Source organism: Kwoniella shivajii, chromosome 11 (genome assembly GCF_035658355.1).
Source record: "Kwoniella shivajii chromosome 11, complete sequence".
Taxonomy (NCBI): Eukaryota; Fungi; Basidiomycota; class Tremellomycetes; order Tremellales; family Cryptococcaceae; genus Kwoniella; species Kwoniella shivajii.
In genome coordinates, this window is record NC_085918.1 from 284,786 (window position 1) to 304,471 (window position 19,686).

A 19,686-nucleotide genomic window follows, 5' to 3' on the forward strand; every position below is an offset into this window, starting at 1 on the left:
CGAGTGTCGCCAAGCGTTTTTAATTTTATTTCCTATCAACCAGTGCAAATTTGGACCCTGTCAAGCTGATTAACCCGGCCGTACACCATACAACGGGCGCCGCCTCAGGGCTATCCCTTACCGCACTTTCCATGTTTGGTTCGTCAGATTATGAAATTATGACACCAGGAGACGGAGACGTGGAGTTTTGGCTGGTTTACGGATCCGAGGTGTAATGAATGCATGAAATGTTAGAGTGGATAACATAGGTCGAGATGCTGTCCCGAGGCTTGCTATGATTCTTCGCGTCGTGTATGTTTCTGACCAGACATGCTCGAAGGCTGACAAGAAGAGGCCAATCGTCTCTGTTGATTGATGCCAAAAAAGTTGGACTCACATCATCAACTGTAGAGTGGAAGTGAAGCAGGAGACGCATGCTTTCATCCCGGAAAATTCTAAATTTCTTACTAAATTTAGGTTTCTTTTTCATTTTCCTGAACTGACATCCATCCGACACGACCAAAGGCAAAGAGGAGAAAGCATATTTCAACCGCATAAACATTCCAAACTTTTTGCTTATGCAATCGGATCCGAGAGCAGACCGTCGGTCGCCATAATCGCAAACAAAGAAAATCGAATCATACTTTTGTCATTGAGAACATCTAGCCCTATTACCTCGGCGAAACGTTAAAGTCGACTCATGAAATCGGCTTCTTCTTCTTCTGTTATATTGTGTCTTTGTTTGCTTACTCTCGTTCCCTCGATCTTTTTATCTTTTTTTGTCTCTGACGTTTTTGCAGACATCTTCCGTTTTCGTCGCTATAATCCCTTTCTCTTTCCTTCGAGCCTGCTGCGATACATCAAGGCAGTGCATCCCATTCCTCTGCTTAAGTAAGCATATTACGATCGACAGTACAGTCATAATAGACCTCTACACTCGTTTCAGCACAAATCACCTTATCACAGAATCAAATCAATAACCGGCATCATCATGCCTGACACTCCAGAGGTTAGAGCCCTCAATCTGGGTGCACCGATCGGTGAACATACAGAGTCAACAACCGCTGGCGCCGCGGCAAACAACAGTACACCTACGTCCGACATCCCTTCTGCTCACAGCAATAACGGTGCTCACTCTGCTGCACTGTCCTCATCAGGCAATACCTTAGCAGAAGATGAGCATGAAAAGCATAGCGATGGACTGTATACCGAAAAGACACAGCACCATCACAGTGATTCTAATATCGCCAAAACCAAACGATCCCCCAATGATTCATCCGAGGATGTAGTCGCCGACCTCGAACCTCACCACGTAAATGTCAACAGAGGAAAAGAGGAGTTTCATGCATTAGAAAGGAGATATTCAACGCTCTCTCAGCGAAGCGGCGGAGCCGAGCTGCATCGACCTACAACCCGAAGATCCATTCAATCCACCTTTTCTCGACCTGAAAGAGCTGTCTCTCATTTCTCTGCCGCAGATGCTGAAAAAGCGAAAGCCGCCGAGGAGGAATTCAATCTCGCTGAAGTGTTAAGATCCAGAAGAGAGAATTTCGATGAAGCTGGGATCAGGAGAAAAGATGTTGGTGTGGTTTGGGACAATTTGGAAGTTATCGGTGCGGGTGGTATGAGAATCAATATCCGAAACTTCTCTTCAGCCATTATGGAGCAATTCATGATGCCTGTCATCAGCCTTTTAGGCCTTGTCGGTTATAATCCTTTCGCACCGAAACCAAAAACTATCCTGCACAAAACTTCAGGTGTCCTCAAACCTGGAGAGATGTGTCTAGTCATCGGTCGACCTGGTTCAGGTTGTTCAACTTTCCTCAAATCTATAACCAATCAACGTGACGGTTATTTGGAAGTAAATGGAGATGTAGAATATGCGGGTGTGCCATGGAAAGAAATGAAAAAGCGATATGCTGGGTGAGTTCTATTTTTCTAAGAATTCTTGATCGGAGGCTGACTCAATCTCAACAGTGAGGTTGTATACAACCAAGAAGATGACGATCATCTTCCCACCCTTACCGTTGCTCAAACAATCAGATTTGCTTTGTCCTTGAAGACACCCAAGCGAAAGATCCCCGGAGTCAGCAATGCTCAATTTAAGGAAGACATGCTCACCCTTCTTCTCTCAATGCTTAATATCAAGCACACTGCCAACACTATTGTCGGTAATGCTTTCGTCCGAGGTGTATCTGGTGGTGAGAGAAAACGAGTGTCCATCGCCGAAATGTTCTGTTCCGGCGCTACAGTCTGCTCTTGGGATAACGTGAGTCTCTGCTTATCATTCCATCTTAGCACAATGCTAACTCAGATGATAGTCTACCCGAGGTCTTGATGCCTCCACAGCTTTAGATTACGCCAAATCATTGAGAATGCTTACCGACATCATGGGACAAACCACCTTTGTATCTCTTTATCAGGCCGGTGAAGGTATCTACGAGCAATTCGACAAAGTACTCGTACTTAACGATAGTCACGTTGTATACTTTGGTCCTGCCAAGGAGGCAAGACAATATATGATGGGCTTAGGCTATCGAGATCTACCTCGACAAACCAGTGCCGATTACCTGTCCGGATGTACTGATCCTAATGAAAGACGATTTGCCGAAGGTCGAAGTGAGGAGGACGTTCCCTCTACTGCCGAGGCCATGGAGAAGGCATACATGGAAAGTGACATTTGCGCTCGAATGGCCCGTGAGAGAGAGGAATATCAAGCGTTCATGCGAGAAGATGCTACCGCGAGGGAAGATTTCGTGCACGCTGTCTCTGAGCAAAAGCACAAGGGTGTTGGCAAAAAATCCCCCTACACTGTTCCCTTCATGTCTCAAGCTCTTACCATCGCCAAACGACAAATCACCCTCAAATTCCAAGATAAGTTTGGTATCTACACTGGTTACTCAACTTCTATCATTATTGCTCTTATTGTCGGTTCAGTCTACTTCCGTCTCCCTGAAACCGCTTCAGGTGCTTTCACTCGAGGCGGTCTTCTTTTCTTAGGTCTATTGTTTAACGCTCTTACTTCTTTCTCTGAATTGCCCTCTCAAATGATGGGTCGATCTGTCCTTTATCGTCAACATGAATACAAATTTTATAGACCAGCCGCATTCGCCCTGGCAGCTGTAGGAGCAGATGTCCCATATAGTGCTTCAAACATATTCATGTTCAGTATTATTCTTTACTTTATGGGTGGATTGTATTCTTCCGCTGGCGCCTTCTTCGTGAGTATTTTTGAACCAGCACAAGCGTTTCCATAACTGATGCCGATTGTTTACAGATGTTCTTCCTCTTCGTGTTCACTACTTTCATGGTCATGAGTGCCTTCTTCCGAACTCTCGGTGTCGCAACTACTGGTGAGTTGTGACTGACCAGATCTTACCATCATCACGTGTGCTGACTTCTCAAACAGATTACAACACGGCTGCGAGACTTGCGAGTGTGCTTATCTCTTTCATGGTTACCTACACTGGGTGAGCTTGTCGCCATTACTATCGGCAAATAGTGCGTTTGCTGATCTCTAGATTAGTTATATGATTCCCGTTCAACAGATGAAACGATGGCTTTTCTGGATCTTTTACTTGAATCCTCTTTCTTATGGCTATGAGTGAGTAGTTCATTCTTTCTCATAATGCATGCACGTCCGAGGCTAAGTATATGAACAGGGCAATCTTCGCAAACGAGTTCTCGAGAGTCAATGTTAGTCGTAGAGTGAAACGAGTAGATCAGTGACTGACCTCTCACATCACAGCTTGCTTGTGACACCAATTATATCATCCCCCACAACATTCCTACGGCAGGTATCACTGGCTACCCGTGAGTCCATTTATACATCTCTGATGGTGCCACACGGGACTGCAGCTGAATTTAAATCCGTAGCGACACTGTCGGCCCCAACCAGCTTTGTTCTTTGATGGGTAGTACACCTGGATCTGGAACCGTTAGCGGAACTGCTTACATGGAGACCGGTTATTCATATTACAAATCTCACATTTGGCGAAATGTAAGCTTGATGTCTGCTTGCGAACCAAAAGAAAAATGTGTGCTGATTTTCTTCAATCGATCAGTACGGTATCCTCATTGGTTTCTTTGTATTCTTCATGCTCTTGCAGATGTTCTTCATTGAATATCTTCAACAAGGAGTAAGTCAATTGCATTTGTTATGGACTGCTTGATCTGATGAGCCTGTTCTAGGCCAAACATTTCTCTATTAACGTCTACAAGAAGGAGGATAAGGACCTCAAAGCTAAAAACGAGCGATTGGCCGAGCGAAAGGACGCTTTCAATGCCGGTAAATTGGATCAAGATTTATCTGCCTTGAAGATGCGACCTGAACCGTTCACCTGGGAGGCTCTCAATTACACGGTACCTGTTCCCGGTGGTCAACGTCAATTACTCAACAACATTTACGGCTACGTTAAACCTGGTTCTCTTACAGCTTTGATGGGTGCTTCAGGTGCTGGCAAAACTACTCTGCTTGACGTGCTCGCCGCGCGAAAAAGTGTCGGTGTCATTTCTGGTGATGTGCTTATGAATGGTCGATCCATTGGTCTTGATTTCCAACGTGGATGTGCCTACGCCGAACAACAAGACACTCACGAATGGACTACTACCGTTCGAGAAGCTTTGCAATATTCCGCTTATCTCAGACAACCCCAAGACGTACCAAAGGAAGAAAAAGACGCTTACTGTGAAGACATCATCGAGTTACTTGAATTGCAAGATCTCGCCGATGCTTTGATCGGTTTCCCTGGTTATGGTCTTTCTGTGGAGGCTCGAAAACGACTTACTATCGGTGTGGAACTAGCCGCTAAACCCGACTTGTTGCTTTTCCTTGATGAGCCTACATCTGGTCTGGACGGTCAATCAGCTTACAACATTGTCCGATTCCTTAAGAAACTCTGTGCCGCTGGTCAAAAGATCTTGTGTACCATCCATCAACCCAACGCTTTGCTCTTCCAGTCTTTCGATCGACTTCTGCTTTTACAAAGAGGCGGAGAATGTGTTTACTTTGGTGATATCGGAGAAGATTCAAACACACTCATTCAATATCTCGAAAGAAACGGTGCTCAAGTACCTCATGATGCCAACCCTGCTGAGTTCATGCTCGAAGCTATTGGTGCCGGTTCCCGAAAGAGAATTGGCGGCGACTGGGGAGAGAAATGGAGAAACTCTCCTGAATTCCAACAAGTCAAGGAGGAAATTCAACATCTCAAATCTGAGGCTTTAGCTCATCCAGGAGAAGATACCGGTAAACATACTGAATACGGTGAGTTTTGGGGAAGTACCCTTCATTTCTAGATACTTGTGCTAATGATTGCGTAATTAGCTACCACCTTCATGTTCCAACTCAAAACTATGCTTAACAGAACCAATGTCGCTTTATGGCGAAATGCGGACTATCAATGGACTCGACTTTTCGCTCATATTGCCATCGCTTTGGTCGTCACTCTTACTTTCTTACAACTTGACACCTCTCTCCAATCGTTACAATATCGAGTATTCGCCTGTTTCTTCGCTACTATCTTGCCTGCTTTGATTTTGGCTCAGATCGAACCTCAGTATATCATGAGTAGAATGACTTTCAACAGAGAAGCAAGCTCGAAGATGTATTCTTCCACCATTTTCGCACTCACTCAATTGCTCGCTGAAATGCCCTACTCTCTCGTCTGTTCCGTGGCCTTCTTCCTTATTCTCTACTTTGGTGTCGGTTTCCCAAATGCCTCTTCTAGAGCCGGTTACTTCTTCTTGATGGTAAGCAGGTCTTCTCTGGCATTCGCAAACAAAAACTGACTGTTGTTTCTTGATAGATTCTCACCACCGAAGTATACGCCGTGACTCTTGGTCAAGCTGTCGCCGCTCTTTCGCCTTCGATCCTCGTTGCAGCCTTGTTCAACCCCTTCTTACTCGTTCTCTTCTCTTTGTTCTGTGGTGTCACCGCCCCCCCAGCCACTCTCCCTTACTTCTGGCGAAGCTGGATGTACCAATTGGACCCCTTCACTCGTCTTATAAGTGGGCTTGTCACCACTGTCCTACAAGACGTTGAAGTAGTATGCAAGGATAATGAGTTCAATATCTTCTGTAAGTGATCTTAGCTGGAACGGAAAAAAATAAAAAGCATTAGCTTACATACAACACACTTAGCGCCACCATCCGGTCAGAGTTGTGTTGAATGGGCCGGTTCTTACGCCACCGCCGTCGGAGGTTACCTTAACAACCCCGATGCCACCACTGACTGTCAATTCTGTCAGTACCGAGTTGGACAAAGCTTCTTCACGCCTTTAGAGATTGAATTCCAAAATAGATGGCGAGAATGGGGTATCTTTTTGTGTTACGTGATATTCAACATCATAGTTTTGATCACCGCTGCCAGGTTCTTGAAATGGCAAAAACGATAGAAGCTTTTTCATACAAGCAAAATAGATGAAGGTCTGAGTCATTTAGTGATCTAGGGCTGCTTGACACCTCTCATGTGAGGTGTGGAAGACGCATATACATAGAAATAACAATAACAATAATTATAATATTAATCAATGATATGGATTCTGTTCTTAAAATCATTCGTGAACCGGGATTTCTCACCGCATTGCCAGGCGAAGTGCCAGACTCATCGAAGGGAGTCAAATGTCGCGATGCTCACCTTGTAACCATGCTCTTCTATCTGCTGATGCACTTAGAACGATCTGTGGATAGACTCAATCATTTCCATAGAAGAAAACAATGATGGGTACTGAATGCAGGAGTGAGTACTCGGATCCGAAAACCTCCATCTGTAAAAGGTAGATCACGTGACTGATCACCCATGCGTGTACCACGTGATATATTTCCTCCACCGGGTCAGAAAATTGGGACATAAAAAAGTTGAGATGTGTTTTGGGAAAAAGTATTATTCATCATTTTGATATGTCATCGTTGTTACTACATTAGCCGTATAATCAATTCGCATATCAAAAGAAAACCTGGAAAGATGTCAAGCCAACAGCATCACGAAGAAGACGATCACGATCACGATGACCCCAATTTGGACGAAGAGGATATCGTGGAAGTGGTAGAAGATGAAGGTGACGAGCCCATGGACGACGAGGATGACAACGAACAATACGATGGTGAGATCATCATTGGTGGTCCCGGACCAGGAGAGGACGATATGGTGATGGATGATGAAGGCGAGATGAGAGAGGATAACTCTTGGGGCGCTAGTGGTAAGCTTTACTTGTCCAACTCCCACACCTTTAGATATTCAGATTCATGCAAAGGTGACATATGCTTACCAATCATCGTTCCATCTGGATCTATAGCATTGCATTCATCTCAGCAATCTATATTCACAATCTCACTCCATCCTTCATTCCCAAATCCTCCATTGGCAGTATCAGGTGGAGAAGACGATGCTGGATTCTTGTTCTGTCCTATTCCGACTGATCCAAGCTCGTCAGGATCTGCTTTCAACTCGGATAATTTCCCTCCTACTAAATTGACTGGACATACAGATTCAGTCGTTGCAGCAGGATGGAGTTTCGATGGTGAAATGGTAGCCACGGGTGGTATGGATGGAAAAGTCAGAGTCTGGAGAAGAGTGAAAGGTAGAAATGGATCAGCGGAACCTCAAGGTGATTCACATTCTATAGATGAATGGAAACATTGGGAATTCTTGACTAGTTTGGAAACGGGAAGTGAAATCACTGTAAGTAAGACTTCGGAATCCAGTCACCAAAACTACTGGACTCATAAAACATCGACTGTAGTGGCTTCAATGGCACCCTAAAGGTAATGTTCTCGCTGCAGGTTGTGAAGATGCTACTGTATGGATGTGGAATTGTACGTCATGTTTTCGTCTCATAGCAGGAAACAATGCTAATCCTGAAATTTTGATATTCAGTACCATCCGGAAACACTCTTACCGTACTTTCATCTCATACTTTCTCCACGACCGCTGGAATCTTCCCACCACCATTAGGCCGACAGTTGTTGACAGCATCATTGGATTCCTCACTGGTTTTATGGGATCCCAAAACATCTGTACCGATTTGGAAATCATCAAAATTCATGACAGCGAATTCGCCTGAATTGGATCCTGCAGAACATGGAATCACTTCATTAGCAGTTTCACCCAATGGTCAAATTGCAGCAGTCGGAAGCAGTGCGGGCAAAGTCAAACTTGTCAGTTTACACAAAGGTGATACGTTGAACACACTTGTAGGACATGCGCAAGGTGAAAGTATTGAGGCGTTGGTTTTTGTCGATTTACTCGGTGGCGCAGCAGGTGGTGGTAAAGGTGTCGTCTGCGTTTCAGGCGGTACAGACGGAAAGGGTTTCGTATGGGATGTAAATACAGGTAGAGTACGAGCAGAATTACAACACGACGTGAGTATATCAGAATGTATCGCTATCTCATATATAAAGGCTAATCAGTCATTTTTTTTAGGAACCAATCACTTCCATCGCTGCTCATCCCTCGCCATTCCTCCATCAAGTAACTACAGCTTCAGCAGACTCGACTCTGAAAACATGGGACATCCGAACCGGTGCTCTCCTGGCTACCCACAAAGGTCACGCCGGCGTAGTCAATGGCGTGGCTGTCGCTCCCGTTGAAGGTGGTCAAGTCATAATTAGTGCAGGTGACGAAGGAGTCAGCCTGATATGGAAACTTTAGACAACCTAATTGTTCGTAGACGATACTCGTAGAACTGGGCAGCTGAACTGTCGCACGCTTGATTAGAATTTACAAACTTGTGTATGCGCGTGAATATAGCTTAGAACGGCAGATGGAGTCCGATTGTCATAATCAGATGCATTTCCATGTCTTTATTCATCAATATCATCGTTTCATCGATTCATCGTATCAAGCCAGAGCAAGTCGTAACGCCCTCCTGAGCGCGGCGAGCCGACAACCCTACTCCACATCATCGTCTTCATCAACAGCATGATTCACTAGACCTTGGTCTCCCTCATGCTTTTTATTACCAGGTCGATATAAGCCAGTAGCTAAACCACTGACTCTTCTAGGAGCACCAATAACGCTACTTGAGAAACTTCTGCCTACGTTGCCCACCGAAGAAAACATGTTTGAGGTTTTACGTATTGGGTCAAATCCATTACCGTTCCCATGTATGGAAGCAGAAGAGGGTAATCCATCAATTGACGGAGAATTGAGTGGTGAATTAACAGGTGACAAGTTCAATATTGATGATCGAGTATGTGAAGGTATAGAGACTGTTTGCAGATTGATTCCTTCCCATATGATCTTCTTAGATTTTCTATCTTCAGATTCAAGGTGAGTTTGATCCCAATGAGTCACTTCCATACCTTCCATCTCATGTATTACTCTTTTGATTTCAGCTAAATCGTTCTCGATTCTCTCCACTCTCAGCCTCAATCTATTCCAGCCATCATCATTCTCATCGTTCTTTGCATCGACGTATTCTCTGACTTCGTCCATTGTGTTTTCTTTCTTCCCTTTACCCACATTCAATAATGCTTCGAATCCTCTGTAAACACGCTCATGATCTGCTAAAGCAATCTCAACATCTACTCTAGCATCTTCAATGACTTCATGTAGACCATCAAGTATAGCAAGTAAAGTAGGATCCGATGAAGGGAATGGAGAGATTCTTGACAGATTGATATAATGTGACTTTTTACTCGATTTCGGTGAGATCGGTATTGGAGATCCAAGAGTTGGCAGAGTTGAGCGCAGAACAGTTAAAGAATGTGTCAGATCGTGAAGTGTCTTTTGAAGAGGAGTGTATCGAGCTGTCAGAGGACTAAATAATTCTTGCAATTGCCACCCCAGCGGCGAGGACTCCAGTTCTGGTGAGGTTGGTGTAAGGGGGAGCTCCGATGAAGGTGACTGAATAGATTCGTATGAAGTTGATACTGGATCTGTCGGTTTGGTTCCTTCATCTTCGGTATTCATAAGCGGGATCAACCTATCCTTTCCATTGCGATCTTGACGGTATTCATGGTCATGATCTTCCAGATCAAACACAACATGTGCATCAGCTTCTTGATCTTCCTGATGAACCTTGACACCCTCGACAGCCTCTTTGGCTAGCCATTCGACCCTTTGGCGCTCAAGTTCCATTCTTCTTTCAGATTCACTCTGCAAATCCGCCACCAGAGTAGTGACCAGTTCTTCGGCAAGCAATATTCTCGCTAAAGATTCTTCTTCGAAATTCCTTTCGGATACATTTTCCGATAGTTTCGAGTTACCTCTACTTTTTTTAGTCATAATGTTGAAGCCTCTCCATGATCTAGTTTTGTCTTTACTCAAATCACCTTCTGATCCTTCAGACGAAACAGCTTCTACACCTTCATCTAATAGACTTTCCAATATATCAGCTTCTACAACAGCACCTTCGACACCTTCTCTTGTGATTCTAACTTTATTCAACCAGTTTTCAATCTTCCTTTCTTTCTTCTCTTCGTTCGACAGCATTTTCAGTCTCAAAGCAGTCTCTCGACGTCTTCCTGCGGATTCCCTTGCTAGACCTTCGTTTATTTCGTCTAATGCAGACTTCATTTTTAGGCTTTTCTCATTTTCCATCGTTATTTCTTTTTTGAGATTCGTTGATTCTTCTCTTAGACTTGTCATCGTAGCTTGACTTCTTGTCCGAAGGTTTTTGAGATGCATATGAAGTGTTTGATGTGTCTTTTGTGTGAAAGTCATGTATCTTTCCACCACTTTCGAAGCGCTTTCATCATCTCTCAAAGCTCTATCTCTTTCCAACTCAGCTTCTACCCTTAGAGAAGTCTCAACCTTCAATTGATCTTGTGATACAAGGAAAGAATGTTCCAGTTCTTCTAATTTGGATTCGATAGAATGTATGTGTTTATCTTTCGATACTAAGAACGAAGTGAAATCCTGAAACAATTGTTGAACACCCTTTTGTCCAATCAACAGATTAGATATTACTTCTCCTGGTGACAACGGTGATACGTTGTCAGAAGTAAGTGGTAATGGCGTTGTTACCACTGTCGATGTCAAAGAAGAAATGTCATGTTCTGTATGAGCATTAGATGGTTGTCCATCAAGAGAAAGACGTTGTAGAGCTGGAGTATGGAATATTGATGACACTGATTTGGAGGGAGTCGGAGGTGGAATAGCAGTTGGGTTAAGGGATTGAACTAGAGTTGAATATTCTGCTAGAGCCAAGTCACTATACATTCCAATAACGCACTGATCAGTCATTGGATATTCGATGCATACTTGGATTGATCAACCATGATTATTGGAGGAACCAAAGGGAAGGGTTGCTCACCACAATTTCTTCTGCTCTTCGATTCTTTTCCTTTCCCCCCTTTCCCATTCTAATTCTTCCTCTCTATCATCTTCGATTCTCCTCAATTCATTGATGATAGCTCTATCACCTTCTCTCTCTTTGTTCAATCTCTGTATCTCCTGTTGAGATTTAGCCAATTCTAAATGAATCGAAGATAATTCCGATTCTGTTAAATCCAGTTTCGAGGATAGCCTCCTATGCGCAAGAGATAGCTCTGTAAGTGAATTAGATGAAGGTGCCGGTGCTGGAGGTAAGGGATTCGACCTATTTCCAGTATCAATGAGTACGGGAATCTTTTCATGTTCATTCTGTATCTCAGAGAGTATTGGCAATCCAGAACAAATCACAGATTATAAAAACGTTCCTACGAAACTTGTTTGTCCACCTTGCGGAACATGGATAGCAAAGTCAAAGGAATACACTTACCGCAAAACCTCAACTTCCCTTTTCAGTCCTTCCTTTTCTCTATGTGCTTTGTCTTCCTTTTCTCTACTCAAAGCAAGTTCCAATCTGATACCTTGAAGCTGTATTGAAGCTTGATGAGCTGCTTTCTGGTACTGACTCAGTTGTTGTCGAAGTGAAGTGAGCTCAGCTATCAGTGGATGAGAAGCTGGAAGAGGAGTAGAAAGGAGAGCAGGAGCAGGTGAGGGTACAGAGCCAGAAGAGCGAGAGAATTTTGATTTGATCTTGGGCGAAGAAGGGAGGGAGAATGACATTTTTGGTGATAGAGGAGGTCACCAGGGTGGGAAAGAGGGAAAAGGTAGAGCTGAAGATGTAGTTGAAGCCAATCAAATTCTTGACGAGTCGAGGCTGTGTCCTCAATCGTAGATAGGTGCCAAGCAGGAATGGATGCTCCTACTGCAGTGTTATTGAATGCGTGAGTATTGTTAAGACTGAATGATGTCTCGTGATTTGTGTTCCATATAATTATCAAAATGTTTACAAAGTCATGTCGACGCGGTCAACTGCGAACGAGTGAAATTCAAAACGTTTGTTTTCATTTTAATTGTTGTTTTCATTTTGTTGCTGTTAGCATCTAAGATTGCATTCAGTTTTGGGGTTATCAAATGCATATATAGTGAATCAATCCCAAGTCAGACACCCAATATTTCATCAATCAATATTCGGATGATATATATGATCACAATGCTACACGAATCTTATACACTGCAAAGCAACGAGAATTGATCATGATTTGATAACTCGGAAGCGTTGTTCTCCCTGCTTGAGCATTATCTTTTCGTCCCGGCAAACAGTCTAGTCTACAGAACTTAATCAGTGTCAACGAAGAAGTATGATCCAGATGATTTCTGTTCTTTGTCTTTGAGCGAATCCATCTTGTTGATACGTGGTCGGCTAAAATGAAGGTAGGAAACGTCATTTTAAGGTCTTTTGTTTCTTTCTGAAGCGATGAACTCACAAATTGGTGGGATCTCTTCGGAATGTGATGTCCAACGATTTCAAGAACTTGTTCATACCAGTCATCAAACCCTCAGGCCTGCAGTGAAGTAAAAAGCAATGAGCATAGGTTTGGTGGCGAAAATAGAGATATCACTCACTTGTTGGCCGTGGATTCTTTACCAGGTGTACCTTCGAACAAGATAACTCGGTCGGCAAGATAAGTTGCCATGATCTGTGAAAAATGTACTATTAGCGGAATACCCTTGCGTTGACTCGCAGTTTGAAAAACATACGAAATCGTGCTCGACGATGAAAGCAGTTCGCTTTGAACCCATAACAAACTTCTTGATGACCTTGGAAGCCAAAATACGTTGTTCGGAATCCAAGTAAGCCGAGGGTTCATCGATAAGCAGGACATCGGCGGGTACACCCAATACGAGAACAATGGCAACTCTTTGCAACTCTCCTCCGGATAAGCTGTGAAATATTTGTCAGTTCCTGTGTCTTATCAGGTCAGAACGACTCCCGAGCACTCACGTTTGTACATCTTGATCCATGATTGGTTCCAGGTTCATGGGTTTGAGAACATCACTAATGAATTGAGGGTCTGTATCGACCGTCAGCCAAAGTGCATATTAGTATATAAATAGGATCGAACTAACGCATGAACATTGCCTTGATTCTCTTCAACAATAACATTCGAACTGAACCAGGGAATTTGGGAGAGACTAACATTGACAAGGATATCAGCTGAGAACTAAACGTGAAAGCCCGAACTGGAGAACTCCATATCGACTCACTAGTTTGAGGTTTCATTGAAACTCTTAATTCGATCTTGTCTTTCACGTCATCCGGATCCATCTTGCCACCTAACAATTGGACTAATGTAGTTTTACCCATACCATTTTCACCCAAAAGTACGATAATTTCGGAATCTGAGAATGAACCTGATTTGACCTGCAGCTTGAATCCACCCAAGGTTTTGGTCATATTAGGATATTGATATGTTTTCATTTTAGGTGCAAGCATTTCATCAACAGTTTCGGCGATTTTGAATGTCAATGATTCGTCTCTGAATCGAAGATTTTCGGTCGGAATCATACCGTCGAGGAAGATGTTGATACCTTGAGGTGAACAAAAGGTCAGTACGTGTTCACGCCACATTCAAAAACGTCCACTTACCTTCTCGAACTGAGTAAGGCATAGTGACTACACCATAAGTACCGGGTACACCATACAGTACACAAATGAAATCTGATAAATAATCCAAAGTAGCCAAATCGTGCTCTACGACGATAACGTAATTTGTGGGGGTTACTAAACCTCTAATTACTCTTGCAGCAGCGATACGTTGTCTGATATCGAGATACGAAGAAGGTTCGTCGAACATGTAAATATCCGCTTTTCTAACACCTGCAATCGCAATAGCGAATCTTTGTAATTCTCCACCTGATAATTGACCAACTTCTCTTTCTTGTAAATGTGTCAATTCCAAATCTTCTTCTAATTGTTGTCTATTAGGTAATTCGGATTGTTTGTCAAACATTTTACCAACTGTCATTCCTGGGACTTTGATTGATCTTGGAATTTGATCAACATATTGTGGTTTAGTTACAGCTTTGATATCGTCTTCTAATACTTTCGTGAAGAAATTTTGTAATTCTGATCCTCTGAAATATTTCAAAATCTCAACCCATTCAGGTGGATCATCGTATCTACCTAAATTAGGCTTCAATTTGCCCGACAATACTTTCAACGCAGTAGACTTTCCAATACCATTCGTTCCTACTAATCCTAATACTTGTCCCGGACGAGGTGTAGGTAATCGATGTAGTTTGAATGCGTTGGCGTTGTATCGATGAGTGACGTGAGATTGCAAATTGGTTGGCAAGTTGAGAATCTGGATAGCTTCGAATGGACATCTAATTGATCAAACGGACGAATACTTAGTGATGCGTTCATCTGGATCAAAGGACATAGCTAGGATACTTGAAATAGTGTCTGTCGATGGAAAGCAGAACCTTGACTCACTTCTTCACACAGATACCACAACCAATACACAATTCTTCAGAGATGAAAGCTTTCTTATCGGTGGGATTCACTTCAATACACAGTTTCCCCATCTTCACTACGGGACAAGATCGTTTACATTCTTGTCGACTAGAACCAAATAAAAGGAGAGATTGGTCAGCCAAAAAGTTATACGATGGGTCAAATAACGAAAACGAGCTCACCATTTCTTAGGTTTGCACTGAATGAAGTGAATAGAAACTGATCAGTATAAATGTTTTTTTTACCTTTCAATCCGCTTTGACAGCTCACCTTATCATCAGAGACGATAGCTACACGAGTAAGTTTTTCGGACATTTTGTTGTTGTCACTCTCTGACTCTCTCTTTTCCCTATTCCCGAAGTAGTGCAGCTGGCACAAATGTCCACTGTCCTTTGTTGACTGATGTGGATGTCCTGGAGGATGTATCGGATGCCTCAGGAGTAACCTAGCGATGTGAAGGAAGTGTGATACGAAATGAGAGGTGTTGTAAGTTGATGAAATGAAATGTCAGTGACGTTTTTTTTGGGAGGCGAAAAAAATGGAATTTTGGGTTGAAAACCTCTTTTGTTTCTTTGGCGCGCATGCCTAATTCACACCAGCCAATGAGAGATCACCCAATGAAAACTGGTAAATAGGCAGGCATTTGACGATTTGGTGAGCCTATTTAACCTGACGCGTCTGTTTTTGTCATCATCGTAGACATCAGAATTAGCATTCTAATCATTTTGTCATTCACCTTCAGCTTCATCTACTTGAGTAGAACAAGGTATGTTAGATGAGATGGTTACGATATGACAACGCTGGTAGAATCACCTCTACCACTAGTATGGTCCAGTCACTCTCTGCCAGGACCACCTTTCAGTCTTGATCTCATTTGCCCACTTGTCCTTCCATCGAAACCTTTAGAAGCAGGCTCTGACTGGCCTTTCCAGATAGCGTGAGTGATTGAGGATGGAGCGAGAGGGATCAAGCTGATACTGGATGTACAGTGGCTCAAGTTCAACCTCTAGCGAGACAGTGGAAAGTTTCGTGAGAAGACGATATCTCGAAACACTATATTTGTCAGAAGTGAGTCGTTGAGATTGATACATTTAGGCTAAGCGGATAGACTTTATCCCCTTTAGCAGGATTCACAGTCGATTTACTTCGTCTGTCTCCCACCTCGCCCTCTTCTGATGCATCACCTCCCAATAACACTCTGGGAGATGTTATACGACCATTTCTACGTTCTTTGCCGCAAATAGAAACAAGACATCGCAAAGTGATATTTCCGCTATTATGTACATCATCAGGTTCTTCGGTCAGTGAACTACTCGATGAAGGGGAACTCGACGTCATCAAATTCGCTTTGGAAATAAGATTGGGGAGTAGGCAAGCTCTTGATGAAGGTATAATGCCTTCACCTAAGAAGTTGAGTGACGAGCTTGAAAAACGAGAGTATGTCATACTCATCACCTCCTGACATCATCATCAAGTGAAGCTGGAGCTAATGAGTAACTCACATAGAACGTTGCTTCAAATCATCTTGTTGTTGATGTACACTATATATGCACCATCGAAACCACAAAGCAAAAAGAGGAAACGAGTCAAGCATTCTCATAGAGCCGAACCCGATTCACCGATAAACGTGAACCCGACAGAAGATCCCGAAACCGCATTGGAGCTTTTGGTAGATAGACTCAGTGTATGGCAGGCTGTTTCAGAGCTTGGTTTATCTCTGGATCCTGTATCGAAAGATAGCAGAGCGAAAGGGAAAAGCAAAACTGACGAGAATGGAATTGCGGTGCTTTTGGGCAAATTCTGGAAATCAGTCATGGTGCCGTAGTAAGTCCAACTCCCCTCATTCAAATACTGTTTATATTATTTGGGTATGTAGACTTCAGCTGGAGCTAATTTCTGCGTATAGTTTCTTACCCAAACGACCTGAACTATGTTCCGTTTTCCATTTGAAAGTATTTGGCCATCCTTTACCTCCTAAATTACTTCCTTTACCAATAACGGCTACCAAGAAACCACGTAAACCGAAGCTTACTCGAGCGATGCCGAGTAGAGATTCACTCATACCTCCTCCACATTCTCATTTCGAGAGGCCAAGATCTGTATCGAACGATGATGGCAGATCGCTATCGCTTTCGAGGGTATCTTCGAGAGGGGGATCAAGAGCTCCTTCAGAGACCGGATCAAGGAATTCTCCCCCCAGAGAGAGTCATAGCATGAAACAGACATTGTCAAGAACAAATACTGATAATCACACATTGGCAAAGATAGGAGGATTAGAACGATCAAGATCTAGATCCATAGATCCTTTGACGAGATCGGAAAGTTTGAGCAGATCGATCTCATTTGGGGTAGATAGCAATAGCAGTAGATCAAAGAAAGGATCATTACTGAGAAATCCAAGTGGAAAAGATCTATTTAAGAGTAGAGAAGTAGGTTTAATGAGAAGAACTACTTCTTCTAGAAGACCAGATTCATTTTCAAGGGAAGATTCACAAAACCAAAGTCAAACAGGCAGATTTGGATTATTGGGTAGAAAGACGAGTGGTGGGAAAGAGAGTTCACAGAGGAGAAACTCAGAGGGTAAGTTGGTAATTCCTCCTCCTCCCAACAACAAAGCACATGACACACTCTTAATTTCGTAAAACGATCGGTCAAACAGTAGGTGCTAACTATGACGTTTTGGGGCTTCTTTAGAATCGCAAAAGCCAAATACACTTATTCTTGCTACCCCTTCCAAACCACGTCACAACAATTTCTTCCGCCCGAGTCAATCTCAGCAATTTTCGTCCTCATTCAATTCATGGATACCACCTACGCCAATACGTGAAGAACCTACTTCGACACCTAGACCAAACTTCATAGCTGAAACACCGATTGCACCTGGTCGAATTGCCACGAAAGAAAGTTTACCCTTAGGTGGCATCGATGACGACGAAGATGAAGGTGGAGAAAGTGATGATCCCTTAGGAGAATTATGGGAATTGACTGATGATGAGGATGTAGGACAAGAAAGGGAGGACAGAGTGCTGGATACTCCAATGAAGTAAGATGGTAACCAGAGGCATTGCACGAGTGTTTGTCGTCCGCTGTATGTTCATGGTGGAATACCCAGCTTGTATTTCCATATCGGCATCTATGATTATGTAGCAAGATCTCATATTTTCTACCCATGTAAAAATGACTGATTTCTACAGTCTTTTAAGGGAGGATTCTTGCGCGGTACTGTCATTGCACGACTGCCAACGTTGAACTGTTTTATCAACAGCGGTATGCACTAACGAAGAAGTTCTTAGTGAAGATATAAGGGTAGTTGTGAACAAAATCCCATGTATTGAACCGAGGCCATATTTATCTTTAATCTTATGTACATTAACGTTTCAGGCTATAGCTATATATTGTTCTTTCCTCTGGGTTGGTGATCATCATCGTCATAATCACCTAATTCGAAGACCGTATTTGTCTCTGCTCCTCTAGCAGTTTCTTGTGAGCTTCTACCGAAATCGGAATCTTCATCCCAGACTCCACTACCTTCTCTTTCTCTACGGTTTTCTCTCGGGGGCGTACCCTCTTCCCCTTGACCACCTGAAGCTGATTCTGGAACGGAAGAACTGGATGGGAACATATGCTGTCTACCTTGAGCATCACGATAAGTTGAACTTCCATGAACTGATAATGGTTGATATAAAGATGATAATTCCATTTTACGTAGGTTTCTTTGATGCAGCAGATGAGCTAGGTAGAGGAATAATGTTGAGCCGCATAAGTTCGCCTGATAGCGTTTGAAAGACAAGATAATCAGCATTGTAATTCGTCGGGGAAGCTCTTTGAAGGGATGATGATGGTCCTTGAGTATATGCGGCAAGAAAACTCACAACTATGTCACCGAATTGAAATTCCTTCCACTATTTGCACGAGAATTATATCATAGAAATCAGCTCAGCATGTCTTAGACACAAGAAGCCGAATAGGCCAAAGACGGAGCTAGCAACTGAATTGTCGTGCAATGTTGACCAGGCATTTAATGACTTACGGGTAAGAAGCTTTGAACGAATTCACTTATTATCCCGCCTACGAAGAAAGCTAATATCAGAGTGAGAAGTAAAGGCGCTCTTCTAATATACCATATCCTTCTACCTGGACCTCTACACGATAAAAATATTATGTTGGTCAGTAAATGATGCGTTCTTATCTAATTGCTGTTTGGGGCATATTTGCTCTGGTTACAAGGCGATCTCAGGCAATTTGTGAAACTCACTCTGGTACTTCCAATACGAAATATAACAAGAATGTCGCAAATCCAAGCTGTCACATTTACAGATTGCAGACATGAGCTTCTCTCATAGACATTTCGATTCCATTCTCAGAGGTATTATCTTCACTCACCCCGAAGAAATGTAATGCCTTGTCATTCACAGGTAAAGTGGGTAGAGGCGCCATACCTAAAATACCTAACAAGATTATCCAAATAGCAGTCGCAAAGACCATGCCCTTTTTTCATGAGAATGGGATCAGCTTGTATGTCTACTTCGACTGGCTCCAATCATTCGAACAACATCCTCCGTCGATGAATTCCAGGTCAAGCAAGATATCACATACCGGACGAATGTTCAGTGGGAAATCTTTCATGGGATATGAACGCATCAAGAATCCAATTAACCTGTTCCATAACTGTTGAACCATTTGAGTAGGTACAGGATATGAACTTGGCATCTTGCTCTTGCCCGTACCTCACCTCTTGAGGGCTGTGATGGGTTTGTGTTGATTGGGATATATGTAAACAGTGATGATGTATATATCGTTCGGCAACTGATTGATATGGGGTTTTGGTGCGTGCCTGAAAAGTCGACGTCAAAAGGGGTGAATGAACGTTGAGACTGAGAGCGGCGATGATGATGATGATGATGATAATGGCGACAAGCTGAACTTCATGTTACTTTTATCATATTAAATACATATTCATCTTTGTCACTTCATC

At 43.0% G+C, this 19,686-nt stretch overlaps 6 protein-coding genes across 6 annotated transcripts; 3 read left to right on the plus strand and 3 right to left on the minus strand.

Annotated features, from left to right (window-relative positions):
* Window positions 1-970: 970 nt before the first annotated feature.
* IL334_007540 (uncharacterized protein) lies at window positions 971-6,374 on the plus strand (the record flags this gene model as incomplete). The annotated part of the gene is made up of 14 exons (XM_062939230.1): window positions 971-1,902; window positions 1,957-2,248; window positions 2,301-3,200; window positions 3,257-3,332; window positions 3,389-3,449; window positions 3,506-3,583; window positions 3,642-3,675; window positions 3,728-3,792; window positions 3,856-3,979; window positions 4,044-4,118; window positions 4,171-5,245; window positions 5,306-5,730; window positions 5,787-6,057; window positions 6,121-6,374. 14 exons carry the CDS (start codon window positions 971-973, stop codon window positions 6,372-6,374), a joined length of 4,662 nt encoding a protein of 1,553 aa, XP_062795281.1.
* A 569-nt stretch (window positions 6,375-6,943) lies between these two features.
* On the plus strand, window positions 6,944-8,629 carry IL334_007541 (uncharacterized protein; the record flags this gene model as incomplete). Its single annotated transcript, XM_062939231.1, has 5 exons — window positions 6,944-7,178; window positions 7,275-7,660; window positions 7,722-7,794; window positions 7,856-8,340; window positions 8,402-8,629. The coding sequence occupies 5 exons, from the start codon at window positions 6,944-6,946 to the stop codon at window positions 8,627-8,629; spliced, it is 1,407 nt and encodes a 468-aa protein (XP_062795282.1).
* A 240-nt stretch (window positions 8,630-8,869) lies between these two features.
* Window positions 8,870-11,974, minus strand: IL334_007542 (uncharacterized protein; the record flags this gene model as incomplete). Its single annotated transcript, XM_062939232.1, has 3 exons — window positions 8,870-11,135; window positions 11,238-11,522; window positions 11,685-11,974. The coding sequence occupies 3 exons, from the start codon at window positions 11,972-11,974 to the stop codon at window positions 8,870-8,872; spliced, it is 2,841 nt and encodes a 946-aa protein (XP_062795283.1).
* A 555-nt stretch (window positions 11,975-12,529) lies between these two features.
* IL334_007543 (uncharacterized protein) lies at window positions 12,530-15,026 on the minus strand (the record flags this gene model as incomplete). The annotated part of the gene is made up of 11 exons (XM_062939233.1): window positions 12,530-12,614; window positions 12,679-12,756; window positions 12,818-12,891; window positions 12,953-13,136; window positions 13,197-13,266; window positions 13,322-13,387; window positions 13,460-13,783; window positions 13,842-14,581; window positions 14,691-14,819; window positions 14,894-14,910; window positions 14,982-15,026. 11 exons carry the CDS (start codon window positions 15,024-15,026, stop codon window positions 12,530-12,532), a joined length of 1,812 nt encoding a protein of 603 aa, XP_062795284.1.
* A 476-nt stretch (window positions 15,027-15,502) lies between these two features.
* IL334_007544 (uncharacterized protein) lies at window positions 15,503-17,758 on the plus strand (the record flags this gene model as incomplete). Its single annotated transcript, XM_062939234.1, has 6 exons — window positions 15,503-15,648; window positions 15,701-15,740; window positions 15,820-16,148; window positions 16,218-16,535; window positions 16,618-17,291; window positions 17,406-17,758. 6 exons carry the CDS (start codon window positions 15,503-15,505, stop codon window positions 17,756-17,758), a joined length of 1,860 nt encoding a protein of 619 aa, XP_062795285.1.
* Window positions 17,759-18,099: 341 nt separating this feature from the next.
* Window positions 18,100-19,421, minus strand: IL334_007545 (uncharacterized protein; the record flags this gene model as incomplete). The annotated part of the gene is made up of 6 exons (XM_062939235.1): window positions 18,100-18,480; window positions 18,584-18,613; window positions 18,742-18,853; window positions 18,967-19,013; window positions 19,095-19,199; window positions 19,308-19,421. The coding sequence occupies 6 exons, from the start codon at window positions 19,419-19,421 to the stop codon at window positions 18,100-18,102; spliced, it is 789 nt and encodes a 262-aa protein (XP_062795286.1).
* Window positions 19,422-19,686: the final 265 nt, after the last annotated feature.